Source organism: Schistocerca nitens, chromosome 6 (assembly GCF_023898315.1).
Source record: "Schistocerca nitens isolate TAMUIC-IGC-003100 chromosome 6, iqSchNite1.1, whole genome shotgun sequence".
Lineage (NCBI taxonomy): Eukaryota > Metazoa > Arthropoda > Insecta > Orthoptera > Acrididae > Schistocerca > Schistocerca nitens.
The window spans coordinates 233685102-233703142 of NC_064619.1; the positions used below are offsets into that span (position 1 = coordinate 233685102).

Genomic DNA, 18041 nt, shown 5'->3' on the forward strand with positions numbered 1-18041 from the left:
ATGAGAGAGTGCTATGTTATTGTTAAGGAAGGGACTATAGAGAAATTGACAGAGAAAATTCAGTGTTAAGTTATGCATCCATAAGAAGAGTTATGGTTGGAGCCTTCAATAAATTCTAGTCAGAACCCAGAAAAAGATATATTGGATAAACCTAATAAGTTCTGGACACATACAGAGGCAAAGGACAGAGACAAACTTTCCATATAATCTCTTTTGGATTTGTTGGTACTGAAACTGAAAACAACAGATGGAATGAAAAAATATTACTATGAAAGGCAAGGTTTCATATTTGTGTCACTGTCCAGCAAAGTTTTAATCTGCGAGGAAGTTCAAAACAGTGAACATTCTGCTGTAGAATGAAAGATTCATTCTGTAAATATCTAAGATTTATGTATGAGGCAAGATGACTTTGAATTATTTTGTAAAATGATAATTGCTTACATAACTGTTGCCTCCTTCTGCTTCTCTTCCTTGTCCTTTGTCAATGGATACAGAAAAATAACATTTCATGTACTATTTATTGCTCATGTGCACAAGTGTACAACACTCTGAAAGACTACATGGCAGCAATAATATGGATGAATAGTATCCGTGGATAATTTGTTTCATAGACAATAAATTCTAGACCAATTGCTGTTTGAGAAAGTAAATTTTCAGCCAGTGAACTTCCTTCTTCTAGAAATATTTATTGGAACTATTAAATAGGTAAATGTTCTACTTATTTCTGACTAAAAATGGAAAACTGGAGACAGAATAGGAATAAAGCTGAAATACTGGCTGTGATCAAACAGTTCTTACACACACAGCATACTGGTACAGCCCAATTTGGTGTAGAGTCCTGATATTATTTCAGATAATTGCTATGCTGCTATGGGAACAATATATTTTTCAGCTCCTCCTAAGCAATAGAGGTTTGACGGTAATCATGTTAAGTACATAGATACCGCAAAAAGTACAACAGCAAATCTGGAAAATGATAATCCTACCACTGTATATTAACAGGTCTGCCAATTTTGATGGCATTTATATGAATATGAAGTATATCTCCTCACCAGCTGTGAGGCAGGGATAAAGGATGCAGATTATCAATCTCCCTTCAAACCAAACTGATAAAAATAATTATCAAACAATAGAAAATCCAGGATGGAATGTAACAATATTAGAGAAGGAAAGTTGATACTCACCATCTAGCAGAGATGCTGAGTCGCGATAGGCACAACAAAAGATTCACACAATTAAAGCTTTTGGCCATTAAGGCCTTTATCAGCAATAGACACACATACACACACGCTCACACACACACTCACGCAAACACAATTTGCACACACGTCTGCAGTCTCAGAGAACTGAAACCACACTGCAAGCAGCAGCACCAGAGCATGATGGGAGTGGCAACTGGGTGGGGGTAAGGAGGAGGCTGGGGTGGGGAGGGGGAGGGATAGATAGTATGGTGGGAGTGGTGGACAGTGAAGTATTGCAGTTTAGATGGAGGGCAGGAGAGAATGTGCGAAGGAGAGAGGGGGTAAGTGGTGGAAAGGGGAGAAATAAAAAGAAATTAAAAGACTGGGTGTGGTGGTGAAATGACGGCTGTGTAGTGCTGGAATGGGAACAGGGAGGGGGCTGGATGGGTGTGGACAGTGACTAACGAAGGTTGAGGCCAGGAGGGTCACGGGAATGAAGGATGTATTGCAGGGAAAGTTCCCACCTACACAGTTCAGAAAAGCAGGTGTTGGTGGGAAGGATCCATATGGCACAGGCTGTGAAGCAGTCATTGAGATGAGGGATATCACGTTTGGTAGCATGTTCAGCAACAGGGTGGTCCACTTGTTTCTTGGCCACAGTTTGTCCTTGGCCATTCATGTGGACAGACAGCTTGTTGGTTGTCATGCCTACATTGAATGCAGCACAGTCATTGCAGCTTAGCTTGTAAATCACATAACTGGTTTCACAGGTAGCCCTGCCTTTGATGGGATAGGTGATGTTAGTGACCAGACTGGAGTTGGTGGTGGTAGAAGGACGTATGGGACAGGTATTGCATCTAGGTTATTACAGGGGTATGAGCCATGGGGTAAGGGATTGGGAGCAGTGGTTGTGTAAGGATGGATGAGTATATTCTGTAGGTTTGGTGGACGGCAGAATACCACTGTAGGAGGGTCAGAAAGATAGTGGGCAGGACATCTCTCATTTCAGGGCAGAATGAGAGGTAATCAAAACCCTGGCGGAGAAGGTAATTCACTTGCTCCAGGCCCTTATGGTACTGAGTTATAAGGGGAATGCTCCTCTGCGGCTGGACTGTGGGGCATTGGGAGGTTGTGGGGGACTGGAAGGATAAGGCACGGGAGATTTGTTTTTGTACAAGGTTGGGAGGATAATTACAGTCAGTGGTGGCTTCAGTGAGACCGTCAGTATATTTTGAGATGGACTGCTCATCACAGCAGATGTGATGACCATGGGTGGCTAGGCTGTACAGAAGGGACTTCTTGGTATGGAATGGGTGGCAGCTGTCAAAGTGGAGGTATTGCTGGTGGTTAGTAGGTTTGATATAGACAGAGGCACTGATGTAGCTATCTCTGCAGTGGAGGTGAACAGCTAGGAAGGCAGCTTTTTGGGTTGAGTAGAACCGGGTGAAGCAAATAGGGGAGAAGTTGTTGAGGTTCTGCAAGAATGAGGATAGTGTGTCCTCACTTCAATCCAGATAGCAAAGAAGCCATACCTTCAAAATCAATAAAGATGAGAGACAATAAATGGTTTTCATCAAGAGGTTCAAACCAGCCATGTGTGGAAGAGGGTAACCTTCTTACACAGCTCAAGACTTCATTTTCTGAGGAGGAAGCTGACAAACCAAGAGACATGTCCACGGTGCAGGTGACAACAGGAATGGAACCCAACACTTCAGCCACTGGACAGAGCAACCCACATCTGCACCCACTGTTTGCATGAGGACCAGCCATCAAGTAACGCGGAAGCTCCCTCACATGCTGGTTGCACCTGACTTTTTAAAAAACTAGGGGAGTGGCTGATGTGATGACGTCATCTGGCTGATGCACCACAACAAATGAATAGTGTTCTCTTTGGAGTGTAAAAGGATCATCTTTGCTGCTGTCAGCATAGTAACTCATACTTTTTCTGTTATGTTTGTTCTTTGGAGATATTTGAAGTAACCCTTCATATTCTTTCTTGACAGATACATATATGGTGAGTTCCCAAAGTGCTAAGGGTCACTTTATATGACCACAGCTAATTCCTTCTTCCCATTCTTTCCCAGATGAGTCTGGTACAACTGATCAGGGCTGCAGCACCTTATATAAGATTACAAAAGAAGTCCTTCCTCAAAGATTTTTTCTCCACCTGATTGTAACAGTAAGTGGCTGTAAGTTCAGATTATCATGCAATTTGAGATGAAAACATTACATTTGTACTGACCATACATCCAGACCACTAAGAAATGAGGCTGCTAAAATATAGGTATGTCTAATCTTTTTAATATAAGTCTAAATTAATTTTACACAAAAATTTACTACAAACTTGCCTCTATTTTTCGATACGTCAGATGTAATGTTGGTAAAGCTTAGAATGGGATCTTTATTTGACAGCAGTATGCTATCTAGTTGCTGCACAAATTGTTTAAAATCAAAAATGCTTTCATTTTGTTGGGACCAATTTATTGATAGGCCCTTGAGACCCATTTTTTGTCTTGCTGAGCAAGCGTTGTCTCCTCCATCACAGGATAGGCATATAAACAGCAACTCTGGATAACAGTGGGAGGCAACATCAATGTTATTAAGAATTTGTGCTGATATGTTCCCTGCATCAGTTAACCTTGAACTTTCTGCCTGATCCTGGAAAAGTATGAACAACTGATTATTGACTATGAAAAAATATTGTCATCATCAAATAATTATGCAAAACATGATGCAAAATCAAGAGAATATAATTAATTTGATCTTTTTTTAAAAAAATTAAAAAAGGCCAATAATTCTGGTGCTCTAAAGTGCTAACAAATTGATAGAAATTGTGACATAATAGTGTATTACTAGTAACTGGACCAATTCTGAAGAACTAATTCATTTCATGTGAAGTGTATCTTCACAGCAAACACCTTAGTATCTTACAAGAAAGTAAGTTCTCTAAAAGCAGCAATGCATGGTCATTAAGGCCAGTAAAATTAATTTCAATATCCACTTACCAGTGGTAACAAAAATATGGCTGACAAGGTCCCTTTGCTGCTCGCTAGTTTCAGGAGAGACATGGCACCATTTGGCGTAGTAGCCTTGGTGGATGACTCTAATACTATATCTGAATTGTAATACTTTTTAAATAAATTAAGTCTTCGGGTTACATAGTTGTTCCCTTTCTCTGTCTGATGAGCAATGACGATTTTCTTTGCTCCATGTTTCACAAGCCATTGTGTCAGGCTGAGCCATTCTTCATTTTTGCCACCTACAATTGACGCAATACTTGCTGTAACAAACTTTCATTTCTTATGCTTATTGACAAATTTATTTAGTGGCCACTCACCTATTATTAAGTAAGAACTATCAGATTCACAGTTAAATCTAACCTCCAAATTGTTGTTTACTACTGCTAGAGATTTTTTTTGTGGAGAATCTGATTTCAGGAGCACCTTTTGATAACTGTTCTTTGCAAACAGGAATCTGGAAAGAGTTTCCATACAAGAAGTTAGCAAAAGTAAAATAATACCTAAGTTTATTGTCACAATGGAAGATTCACTCATGAAAACTAAAAACAAATATGAGGCAGAATTGTCGCCAAATACTTTCAGGAGGTGAAATGTATAGTACTGCCAACACTTGTCTCTGAGTCAACCTGGGATCTAAATGAACTGCCCTTCCTCTTTAACATTTAGCAACAATCCCTCTCTCTACCTGAGGAAGGAACAAATTATTCCCAAAGCTAAGACAGTGTATTAAAGTTTATGTGCATTTCTTGGCAATACTATAGCATTTCACATCATGAAGACGAGTACTTACCAGAAATTCTGTCTCATAATTTTTTTATAAGTAAGTTTACACATTATACTTCAGCATTATCATTATAAATTAGGGAAAGAGGCCAAATTTTGGACAGATCACTGCTTACCAAATAGGGGAGGTACTAAATATTGAACACAGAAAATTGATTACCTTTATAGAAAGATCTGGTTTGAAACTAACAAACATAAGCCACAGTCCAAACAAATCATGTAGTGACACATATACCAAGTGTTTTTTTACCTTACGTTAAAGGGCATCCTTTGGAACAAAATGATGGGTGTTTCACCAATAAACATCGTGTTAATGGATTTTCCTTCTTTTTAGGATCTTAATTGTGATAAAATTAATCTCGCTTCCCTTGATTATGAACGGTATGTTTTGTTAAAATTGAACTGCCTAGTTTACTTCTCCCCAAAGCCTACAGCCTTCTTACGTTTTGTACTACAGTTTAGCTAACACTCCAACACTGGTCAAAACCTCCTCACACCTTCCATTGGCCTTCAAATATATATATATATATATATATATATAAAGCGCTGGCAGGTCGACAGACACACAAACGAACACAAACATACACACAAAATTCAAGCTTTCGCAACAAACTGTTGCCTCATCAGGAAAGAGTGAAGGAGAGGGAAAGATGAACGCCTGGAATCCTTACCCAATCCGTTACCCCCAGAAACCATCCTTGTAACCATTGATGCCACATCCTTATACACAAATATCCCGCACGTCCAGGGCCTCGCTGCGATGGAGCACTTCCTTTCACGCCGATCACCTGCCACCCTACCTAAAACCTCTTTCCTCATTACCTTAGCCAGCTTCATCCTGACCCACAACATCTTCACTTTTGAAGACCAGACATACCAACAATTAAAGGGAACAGCCATGGGTACCAGGATGGCCCCTTCATACGCCAACCTATTCATGGGTCGCTTAGAGGAAGCCTTCTTGGTTACCCAGGCCTGCCAACCCAAAGTTTGGTACAGATTTATTGATGACATCTTCATGATCTGGACTCACAGTGAAGAAGAACTCCAGAATTTCCTCTCCAACCACAACTCCTTTGGTTCCATCAGATTCACCTGGTCCTACTCCAAATCCCATGCCACTTTCCTTGATGTTGACCTCCACCTGTCCAATGGCCAGCTTCACACGTCCGTCCACATCAAACCCACCAACAAGCAACAGTACCTCCATTACGACAGCTGCCACCCATTCCACATCAAACGGTCCCTTCCCTACAGCCTAGGTCTTCGTGGCAAACGAATCTGCTCCAGTCCGGAATCCCTGAAGCATTACACCAACAACCTGACAACAGCTTTCACATCCCGCAACTACCCTCCCGACCTGGTACAGAAGCAAATAACCAGAGCCACTTCCTCATCCTCTCAAACCCAGAACCTCCCACAGAAGAACCACAAAAGTGCCCCACTTGTGACAGGATACTTTCTGGGACTGGATCAGATTCTGAATGTGGCTCTCCAGCAGGGATACGACTTCCTCAAATCCTGCCCTGAAATGAGATCCATCCTTCATGAAATCCTCCCCACTCCACCAAGAGTGTCTTTCCGCCGTCCACCTAACCTTCGTAACCTCTTAGTTCATCCCTATGAAATCCCCAAACCACCTTCCCTACCCTCTGGCTCCTACCCTTGTAACTGCCCCCGGTGTAAAACCTGTCCCATGCACCCTCCCACCACCACCTACTCCAGTCCTGTAACCCGGAAGGTGTACACGATCAAAGGCAGAGCCACGTGTGAAAGCACACACGTGATCTACCAACTGACCTGCCTACACTGTGATGCATTCTATGTGGGAATGACCAGCAACAAACTGTCCATTCGCATGAATGGACACAGGCAGACAGTGTTTGTTGGTAATGAGGATCACCCTGTGGCTAAACATGCCTTGGTGCACGGCCAGCACATCTTGGCACAGTGTTACACCGTCCGGGTTATCTGGATACTTCCCACCAACACCAACCTATCCGAACTCCGGAGATGGGAACTTGCTCTTCAATATATCCTCTCTTCCCGTTACCCACCAGGCCTCAATCTCCGCTAATTTCAAGTTGCCGCCACTCATACCTCACCTGTCATTCAACATCATCTTTGCCTCTTCACTTCCGCCTCGACTGACATCTCTGCCCAAACTTTAAATATGTCTGCTTGTGTCTGTATATGTGTGGATGGATATGTGTGTGTGTGTGCGAGTGTATACCTGTCCTTTTTTCCCCCTAAGGTAAGTCTTTCCGCTCCCGGGATTGGAATGACTCCTTACCCTATCCCTAAAACCCACATCCTTTCGTCTTTCGTCTTTCCCTCTCCTTCACTCTTTCCTGATGAGGCAACAGTTTGTTGCGAAAGCTTGAATTTTGTGTGTATGTTTGTGTTCGTTTGTGTGTCTGTCGACCTGCCAGCACTTTCATTTGGTAAGTCACATCATCTTTGTTTTTAGATATATTTTTCCTACGTGGAATGTTTCCCTCTATTATAACCATATATATTCTTTTACTTTAATTGGCAGGGTTGATAACATCTTTAAACATGCTTCCCTAGTTAATGGTTCATACAACTGAAGCACACCAGCTCAAATTGCTGAAATTGAATAAGAATGATTTTAAAATGTAGACATGTCTGTTCTACCACTCATCAGCATCATTTACGCATAAATCTCTGTATCTGCCTAAAATTAAATAAAATGACCATATGGTTTTATTGGTCAAGAGAACCCATCTAGGGTTACTGGCTCCCTGGTGCAAGTCTTTCTATTTGACGCCACTTTAGTGACTTTCATGTCAATTATGATGAGATGAAATGATGAGACCAACACAAACACCCAGTCCCAAAGTGAAGAAGATTTTCAATCCAGCCAGGATTCTAACTTAGGACCTTACAATCTACAGGCAGCAATGTTAACCATAGACCATGCACTGCATAAAATAAATGTTTTAAGGTTAACATATTTGTAAACTGCAAAAGCACAAGTAACTGTGAAATAATTCTGTGTAACAGACAATTATGACCAGCAGGATCGTAAGAGCCATATGTGGTTTATTTACAGCAAAAAACTAACGGTTTACTTGAAAAAATACCTTTTAGTACAAACAGTTCTTGCAGTCATATTTCCCAAAATAGAAAGTGATATTCTGTCATAAGATCTTTGCTTATTTGTCACCAAAGTGCAGATGTGAAGTCTCAGTGTGGTGACTGAAACACACCGGAATAGAACAGTATGCACACTTGGCAAGGACAACATTTGGAGATGCTGAATCATTTTCCATGTATCTTCACTGAAGTAGCCCAGTGTCAAAAGACAAAGTGGTCACAATATTGAAACATTTGCCATAAATTGTTCCTTTCTGTCATCATTCCATCACTTTACTGAAACTTCATATTTGCACTTTGATGATGGAAAAGGGAAGAATATATACACAGTAACTTATACTTTGAGAAATATGACTCTGGAAGTACTGCATCCATCCACAAACTGCGAACATTGCCCTTTTATGGCGACCTGTATATACCAATGATACAGAAAGACATAATATGGTCCAACAACATTCGAGGGGTATCAGTTGAAAAAGCAGATTAACATATGGTTCCTGAAGAGGGGCACTGGAATGTTAGATTTGTTATTAGGGTAGAAGATTCGTGAGGTTGAAAAGAGAAATGGATAGTTTTGAGATAGATATAGAGGGAATTAATGAATAAGATTGCTGGTCAAGTGATTACAGGTTTATGAACACAGTATCAGAAGGGGTAGTGCAGAAGTAGAACTAAAGATGAACAAGAATTTAAGAGTGTGATTAGCTACTGTTAATAGCATACGGAACATGTTAGACACAAAAACAAAATCCACTACAGCAGTAAAAGAGTATAGGCCTATTAAAGTGGTGGATGAATAAGACATTAAAGGAAAATACTGATGTGACAAAGGTTTACGACAATCTGCTCAGTAGACAGTTGATCCACCTTTGAAATTCAATACAGTGGCAATTTTGCAGGGCATGTGTGATATGACCAACCACAATGGCTGCCAAAACTTGGTAATAAATTCCCTGAGAAATACACATGTGAGGAGAAAGATGGTGTCAAGAAGTCAGCTGGTATATGATAATTTATACAGCACATTAATCACAGATTAGCATGTACATTCCACTACTAAGAATTTAACAGTGGCAACATATTTCAGTACACTTCCATCATCAATCCTGGTACCATAGTCACTATACGTATTATATGAGCACACAAACAATTTATACAGTTCTTGCAAACAGACAATTAATCATTGAACATTACTGCAGACAACTTGGATCTCTTCATGCTTAACATCTTTTCCAACAACAATGGCATCTTCCAGCTAGATAACTGTTCTCATGATCTGACCAGAAACATCCTACAATGGCTTAGGAGCATGATTGAGTAACGTTGCCTTTGGGTGTGTGCACAAACTGTTAAATGGCTTGCCTGCACAATGGTCTGGTTGTACACAACTGCCTTGAGCCCTATATTAATTCAATAAATAATATGCCAGCTTGTGAAGAGTCAATCAATAATTTAAAGCACATTTGACTACAAAAACATCAAGTAATCTGGTCATGGTAGATCTCCACAATGATGAATCCAAACACAAGTCCAAATCCCACTTCAGTTTTATTTCTGTTAGAAGAGATTCCCTCAACTGGTGACCACATAGAGGCGAATGTTCATTATTAACCCTTTAACTGCTCTGGATGTGTTAATGCACTTGCCTTTGTAACTGTCCCTGAGTGCTCTGAATGTGTTTACGCACGCCACCAGTCCTTCCACCTGGTACTCTGAATGTGTCTACATATAGACATGTTCACAGCACCAGGTAGAAGAACTGGTGGCGTGCATAAACACGTTCAGAGTACACGGGGACAGATACAAAGACGCACACGTTAACATGTCCAGAGCAGTTAAAGGATTAACAAATGATTTTTTGTAAAGCAGTGCTAGCAAACAATTCGTACACATACAGTGTTCCAGTTTTGCAAAAACATGCTATTGTTAATCAATTCCCCACAGTTATCAGGTTCACACAGTCTAATATGAAGGTCAGCAACATTTGTTCAAGCTAACTCAGTGAATAAAGCCATCTTCACAATAGCAAACTGTTGCACCAAGCTTGAATAAGTCCAAATTGCCAACCACATTATCACACGCTAACCCTAGCAGTTTATAGGTTGCACTCCCACCATAGACACCAACAGAAGACCATGACTGCTTGAGTCATATCAGCATTTAAATCCTAGACCACCAACTGAAAGTAGTTGATTTTTAAACAAAGTTTACATTAAACACATGAGACTGATCTCTATGCTACTTATGCATATCATTATTATACCCGCTTAGCAGATTAATTCTACATCCAGATGAAACTGTGCTTTATATACTACTTATCACACAATGAATCATAACTGCATGGGACTAGTCAAATTTGCAGTTTAATTCTTTATGCACAAAGGCTATTGCTGTAATCAATGACAACTGCACAACATTATTTTACTACAATTCTTACTGATACATTTAAACAATAAAGATAAATTATATAGCTGTTAAAGCAGAGGCTAAATCTTTGAATGTAATTATACCAGACTCTTTGCCTTGATACAACTTTTATATTATGATATGTGCGTAAAGTGCACACAGTGTGACATCAGCAGTTTATTCCTTGGAACTTATGAAGTAACAGTTCCATTATTATTTGAGAGTTTGGTTATTTATCTGTTTACAGAGTTGAATGTTTTACCTTGAATTTTGTGCTGCAATTACAAAAATAAATAATTACAGCTTCCTGGAGCTTATTACTTCATATGTATGTGGAATAAGACTAAGCAAGATTGCTATAGCCTCTTACCCTTTTCATACACTTTTAAAATTGATTCTCTTACTGTACCATCCAGCATCAAATTCTACTACTGTATCCCTTATTACATTGCTAGAATCATATTTGCACAAGAAATCTGTGTCCAATCTAACAGTCATTGGCAGGTTTCAGATTATAATCAATTTATCTTAAAACAATGACCATTGATCTCAAATCCCAACAAGATTTCTTTATTGGTGGACTTGCTACAAGACCCTGTTGCTGCTCTAATCTTTACACTAGTTTCAGGCAGTCCCGTCAGTTCATTGCTTTTAATCTGCTGTCAGAAGGATTCAGACGCATTTGAAATACATGAACCTGAATCCAAAAATGGCATCTCTTCCATGTCTCCCACCTTAATACATTTATTCCCCCATGTTCTATTTCTTTATCTTCTCTAAATAATGTGTTAAATCCATCCACAATATATTGTTCTCCTCCTAATTCTTCCAATTTTCTGGCTACTTTGAACCTTAATTCATACCACTTCTCTGGTAGCAAAGCTTTCTGAACTTTAGCATAAGATATCCAATCATTAATATTAGACTCATTCTCCTCTTTTCCCAACCAGTTGTAATTAACATCCCAGCCTGAAGACTGGTTTGATGCAGCTCTCCATGCTACTCTATCCTGTGCAAGCCTCTTCAGCTCTGAATAAATATTGCAGACTACATCCCCCTTAATTTGCTTGCTATATTCATGTCTTGGTCTCCCTCTATGATTTTTATTTCCCACACTATCTTTCAGTACTAAATTGGTGGATAATGTCTCAGAACATCCCATATCAACTGATACCCTCTTCTAGTGTGGTTGTCCCACAAATTTATTTTCTCCCCAATTCTATTCAGTACCTCCTCATTAGTTACGTGTTCTACACATCTGATCTTCTTAGATAGCACATGTCAAATGCTTTTATTCTCTTCTTATCTAAATTGTTTACCATCCATGTTTAACTTCCATACATGGCTACATTCCATACAAATACTGTCACAAAATACTTCCCAACACTTAAATCTATACTCAATGTTAACAAATTTCTCTTCTTCAGAAATGCTTTCTTGCCCTTGCAGTCTACATTTTGTATCATCTCTTTTTTGTCCATCATCAGTTATTTTGCTGCCCAGAAAGTGAGCTCATCTACTCCTTTGAGTTGACATCCCCATCCAGAATCAAATGGTCATCTTTCCAGAAAATATGACTTTCAGTTTCCTCACAGGGCAACCAACAATAGCACCACCCTCCTTACTCCCACTCACTCCTGCTTCATTAACCAATTCATTGTCTCATACAATTTCATGAACATCTGTTGGTTCATTCCTACACTCAGCCAACATTTCACCATTTGTAACATCACTGCTACAAACATTCGAATTAACACCCACTCCACTTTGAATAGGCTCAATCTCATTACTTGCATAAATTTTCTCATTGCTAAATAATGCACTTGTATCTTCCTCTTGCTTACAACAGTCTTAAATGCTATTTATAATTTTTCCATCTGCATCTACATTGTCTATTGTTTTTTTCCCCTGTAATGGGTCTGGTTCCAATGTTTCAAAATTTTTTATTGAGCATAAACCCACACTGCCTCCACCATTTATTGGCTGAGCCCCTTCATTTCTATCGAATGTTTCCTCAGCATGGAAACTGGATTGATCTTTAAATCTGGTTTTATTCCACTGATTATCTTGCTCTCTTTTATTCCAACTCCTATATTTCTTATGCCCCCCCCCCCAAGAAAAAAAAAACTGTTATTTCCTATAATAGCATACATATACTCATTTCTGCACCCTCCCTATGATACTCACTTTTTTGTTGCATGGTCCTTTTCATTGTGTTGTCACCAGCCTTCCTGCAGACCTCAAGTGAGGCCTCAGTTTTCTGACTGTCTGTTCTCGAAATTAGCATTTGGTGCTCTCATCTGCCTTGCCCTCTATCTGTCTTTATCCCTTCTTTGCTCAAAACTGTCCCTTCTTCCTCCAAAATTTCTGTTCTCTCCAGTAGTCTATGCCTCCAGTCCCTGTCTCGATTACTAGGTCCATTTCTCTCACCTCTCCATCTATTCCCATTGCTTCCCTTAGATTTATTACAGTTTCCCTTGTCCTGATTTCCATCACTGTGTTCAACATACTTTGGCCTGTAACAGAAAGCCCTTTCCATATTTTAAATAAAGATAAGAAATTCTTCCCTAGAATCAGTTCCCATTGTGGATTAGGCAATTTTCTCTTCAAATTTGAAACCTCTGTCAACACATTTAGAGGCCAACCAAATGAATCAATTCATTTAATTCCTTTACACAGAACCTCATCATACTTTCCTTCCCACTTTTGTATTCTGGCCTCAATAAAAAAAATCATTTTATAGTCTCAACTGCTTAGCTTGTGCCCAGTACTTATTTAGAAACATTGTCTTAGACGTCTTGAAATCTACAAATTACTCAGCATGCTGATTAGCCCAGGTTTGGGCTGCTCCTTCTAACTGTGTTTTTATAAATTTTACTTAAGCACTCTCTGTCGTACCAGGTACAAAACTGTCCTTGTAAGCAGTCAGGAAATTTACTGCTTGATATTTGTCCTCCCCACTACATCACCTGGTCTCTTCCTAATTAAGAATTCTGGAGCATTGTGGGTAGAATGTCTGGAGCATTGTGGGCAGGGCCCTCCAGCCAGTCACGATTTTGACAATCTAAAATGCCAATTGGACATAATTTGGGACAATATCCCTCAGGAGGACATCCAAAAACTCTATCAATCAATTCCAAGTGAAATAACTGCTCGCATAAGGGCCAGAGGTGGACCAATGGATTATTCACTTGCTCAATTTGTGAAGCTCTTTCCCTTAAATATATCACCTAATTTTTCTGAAATTGTAATCATTTGTACATGCACATCACATCTACAATTTCTGTCCAATTTGGATGAGGAGGAGGATATTAGTGTTTAACGTCCCGTCGACAACGAGGTCATTAGAGACGGAGCGCAAGCACGGGTGAGGGAAGGATGGGGAAGGAAATCGGCCGTGCCCTTTCAAAGGAACCATCCCGGCATTTGCCTGAAGCGATTTAGGGAAATCACGGAAAACCTAAATCAGGATGGCCGGAGACGGGATTGAACCGTCGTCCTCCCGAATGCGAGTCCAGTGTGCTAACCACTGCGCCACCTCGCTCGGTAATTTGGATGATTCCTTTGTGGTGCATAGTTCTTATGGTCTTAGAGTGTATATCCAAGATAACACCATTGACATGATTTCCATATACAGACAGCTGCTACATCCTGCAAAAGGCCACAGACAGGGAACTGAATACCAAAAACTGTTGTGGCAAAAGAAGTGCTCAGGTTGATGCTCTGACTTAACAGAGTATCTTGTTGCTGCAAATTCATTTCACTCTGAAAAGTTTTTTTGCGTGCAAGTCAGTTTCTGGAAATACTGCTGCAGGCGTCTTGCAATACAGATCCCTTCCTAGAATGTAATAAACTGACAACAAATCTATACTTGAGGAATGAGTTTAAAACTCTCACAGGTGCTGCTCCACTTCTGCAATTCGTGATTAAAAATAATTTACAGAAGCCTTTTAGTGAAACAATGAAACCCCTGAAAGTTATAATTACCATACCAATGAGATCATCTGAGATGGAGAAATCTTTCTCTACCATGAAGAAAATAAAACATTTCTGGAAATTCTCTGCAAACATGTGCTCCCATTCACTAGGAAATCTTTACTTCTTTATAGGGAGAATGCCATTGTGAATGCAGGCTGTCACAGAGGAAAACTGTTGTTATGAGGTGGAGCCATAAGCAAATTCTGACTACCGTATTTACTCGAATCTAAGTCGCACTTTTTTTCTGGTTTTTGTAATCCAAAAAACCGCCTGCGGCTTAAAATCGATTGCAAAGCAAGCGGAAGTTCTGAAAAATGTTGGTGGGTGCCGCCACAACTAACTTCTGCCGTCGAATATATGTAGCGCTACACAGGCATGCTTTGTAGGCACAAAAATAAATATTGGCACCAAATCCTCTGCGTCAGTAAATAAATTTTTTAAAAAAATGGTGGAAGACGAGCTTTTTTTCTCAGCCCTGAGTTTCGACCACTGCATTTTCATACATTATCCAACGAAGTAAATACAAATTCTGTATTGTTCATCTTCGAATGTAGCAGCATTTCAATGTACTACGAAAATCCGACTGGCAAGACTGTTTGGGATGTTTGTCAATATGGCCAACTCTACTTGTCAATATGGCCAACTCTACGTTCTGAATTTTTTCCTACCTGTGAGAAGAGATGGTTGCTAATAGGAACTTTTATTAATTGTGAATCACATGCAGTATTCTCTTCACCATAAGAATAATACAAATATAAACATTTTGCCATTATTGTTTCATGTTTGCTGCTATCTCATTTAAATCCTGTCTACCTAATAAACTACGAAACTAGTGTGAGATAACAGCATAGGTGGAAGAATATACATTTCATATCATGTTTATAATCGTATTATTCGTATGCCTAATAGTGATACAGTCAGAAATGAAGCACAGCAATTGACTAGATTTTTAAATCTAAGATGACTCTAATTTCTGTGCAGAATGTAATGTACTAAAGAGGCGTCAGCAAAGATTTTCAAACGGAGAAAAATTTTCACTCTACTCTCGTTCAGAACACCTTCTATCATACGCAGTCTATTATTTGGTTCTTGTTGATCATTATCAAAGAAAGCAGCAGTGTAAGTGACAACAAGAAGCAGTCTCTTGCCAATGTTTCACTAATGAGACGATTCCTCTCTTTTTTTTTCAATTGTAAGCGGCGGTAGCGCGCACAAAAGCAAGCCATACCGCGAGCGGCGACAGGCCGTAATCACGCACTATCAGAATGTGACAAACAATGCATGACACAGTACAGTAATGCATTTTCAGCTTAGAGTGACGTAAACACCTATAACAAAGAAAATGGTGCTTATCAGATCAAAGAAAAATAAGCAATCAATTCAAACCAGACGAAGCACGTGAGAAAGGAAGGGTACCTGTATAAATACGGACGGAGCGCCTGATACATAGCAATGGCTACCTGGTAAAGCGAAACTGCTAAGCTTACAACTTGAACCAAACTACTGTAGCTGTACCGTCATTCATTAGACCTAAATTGTGTCTCATATTACAATGGACCAACTTTGTTTCGATTTGGAGATGCGGCCTAAAACTTTCTCTCCCCTTGAATTTCGAGTCTCAAATTTCAGGCGTGGCTTAGATTCGGGAAAATTTTTTTCCCTTCATTTCGAGTCTCATTTTTCAGGTGCGGCTTAGATTCGAGTGCAGCTTAGATTCGAGGAAATACGGTATGCTTTCAAATTTCTGATGCATTACTGTTATTTATACATAACCTGACAAAAAAAGTGAAGCAACCAGAAGGGGAGGAAAGAATGAAATAAAATTTCATGGGCTCAAAGGGTATTTCATTGATTACAAAATGAAGTCTTACAAAGAATTTGACAATATGAGTCCACTTACCAGTATGATTTTGGAAGCCCTCTGACCTGGATACATGCACATATTTGGTTGGGAAGGGTGCCACAAAACCACTGTATCATCTCCTGAGGCAAGCTGGCCACAATTGCTGTAACTGATCCTTGACATACCGAATACTGGCACGGGGAGGGAGTTGACATCTGAGCTGGTCCTACACATGGCCCACTGAGCACAGATCTGTGGAGCTTGCTGGCTCTGGGAGTACCTCAACATCATGCAAACAGTTCATAGAGATATGTGCAATAAGTTGATGGGCATTGTCCCAATGAAAAATGGCTCACAATACTGTCACATGAGAGGTAATGCATGAGGGTGCAGATTGTCTGTGACATACAATTGTGCCATCCAATTTCCTTGAATCACTATGAGTTGTGGCCTGAACTCATGCCTGATGGCTCCCCACACCTCGATGCTAGGAGTAATACCACTGTGGCTCTCCAAAACAGTGGAAGAATGTCACCTCTCCCTAGGTCACTAACATACTTGTTATGATGGTCATGTGGAGTAGCACATTATTGCAATTCACTGCTGAATACAATGTGATGCCATTCATCAGCAGTCCATGCTTCCCAGTCACAGCACCACTCTAAATGCTGTTGTTTGTGTTGTGGTGTTAATGGCTTCCTAAGTATGGGAGAATCATTTCCTCATCTGGCTGCTGCTAATCTCTGACTTATGGTACAGAGTGACACAGAAAGTTCCTGGGATTCCATTACTTGTTATTGGATGGCAGATTCAGATGTGAACGGGTTACAATGTGCTTGATGCACAATACTGTGATTCTCCATTGTGGTAGTCAAACAGAACCTTGACTACAAGTATGCTTGCCTCCATCCTACAGTGCAGTCTATTTTTGGGCCACCGTCACTCCAGAATGCTCATCACATTTGGCAGGTCAAATGTAGATCTACAATGAGGCCCTTTCAGACTCGGATACTGATGTGGCTGTCTCTCATGAGTATGTGGCATCTTCATGTCCTTCACAGCAATCACTTAACATCTGACACTGTTCACAGCTCTACCATACCCAAACAGATCTCGTAACAATACCAAATGTAAATAACACTTATCCTCTTTGGAGGCCATTCTACTTGTCACAGAGAATTGCAGCTCTAGTAATTTACATAACCACTGATGGTAGGTATGTGAAAGAAGTTGCATTAATGTCTGACCACATCTTCTGAGTGCTTCACTTTTTTGTTGGTTGGTGTATAATGATTTCCTCTTTTCCTTTTCATACACTACAGTTCATATTTTCTCCGGTCTCATACCTTTCAGTTCTGCTCACAGATCAAAAAGGAACAACTATGGAAAAAGTCATCCTACAGAGTATTTTTTTCCACTCAAAATCTTAAGATGGTAATCAACATAATGTTATTAGTTAATGCTTACTTCATGGCCTTGTGAGTTTCATGCTGGTCAAGAACTATCCTGTTCAGTGGTTTGACAACTCCCTTTTTTATACCTTCTTTTACTTCCCTATGTAATCTCAATTTCAGGTCATCATTTAAGTCAAATAACTTGTTACATGATATTCCATAGTATGAAATACTCCTTAGAAATGGGTTCATTCCTGTGAAAAGAAACAGCATAATGTAAGGTAATTTTAATTTTTAAAGTAGACAAAATGTTGAA

The 18041-nt window shown here is 39.8% G+C and overlaps 1 protein-coding gene across 1 annotated transcript in view; it reads right to left on the reverse strand.

Moving 5' to 3' along the window:
- Positions 1-18041, reverse strand: part of LOC126262867 (fatty acid synthase-like) — a 379208-nt gene that overhangs the window by 50923 nt on the left and 310244 nt on the right. Inside the window, exons 28-31 of the mRNA XM_049959735.1 lie at positions 17799-17979; positions 4519-4655; positions 4187-4440; positions 3530-3839 (exon numbers count right to left, since the gene is read on the reverse strand). Coding sequence (XP_049815692.1) covers positions 3530-3839; positions 4187-4440; positions 4519-4655; positions 17799-17979 — 882 coding nt within the window. The remainder of the gene's footprint in view (positions 1-3529; positions 3840-4186; positions 4441-4518; positions 4656-17798; positions 17980-18041) is intronic.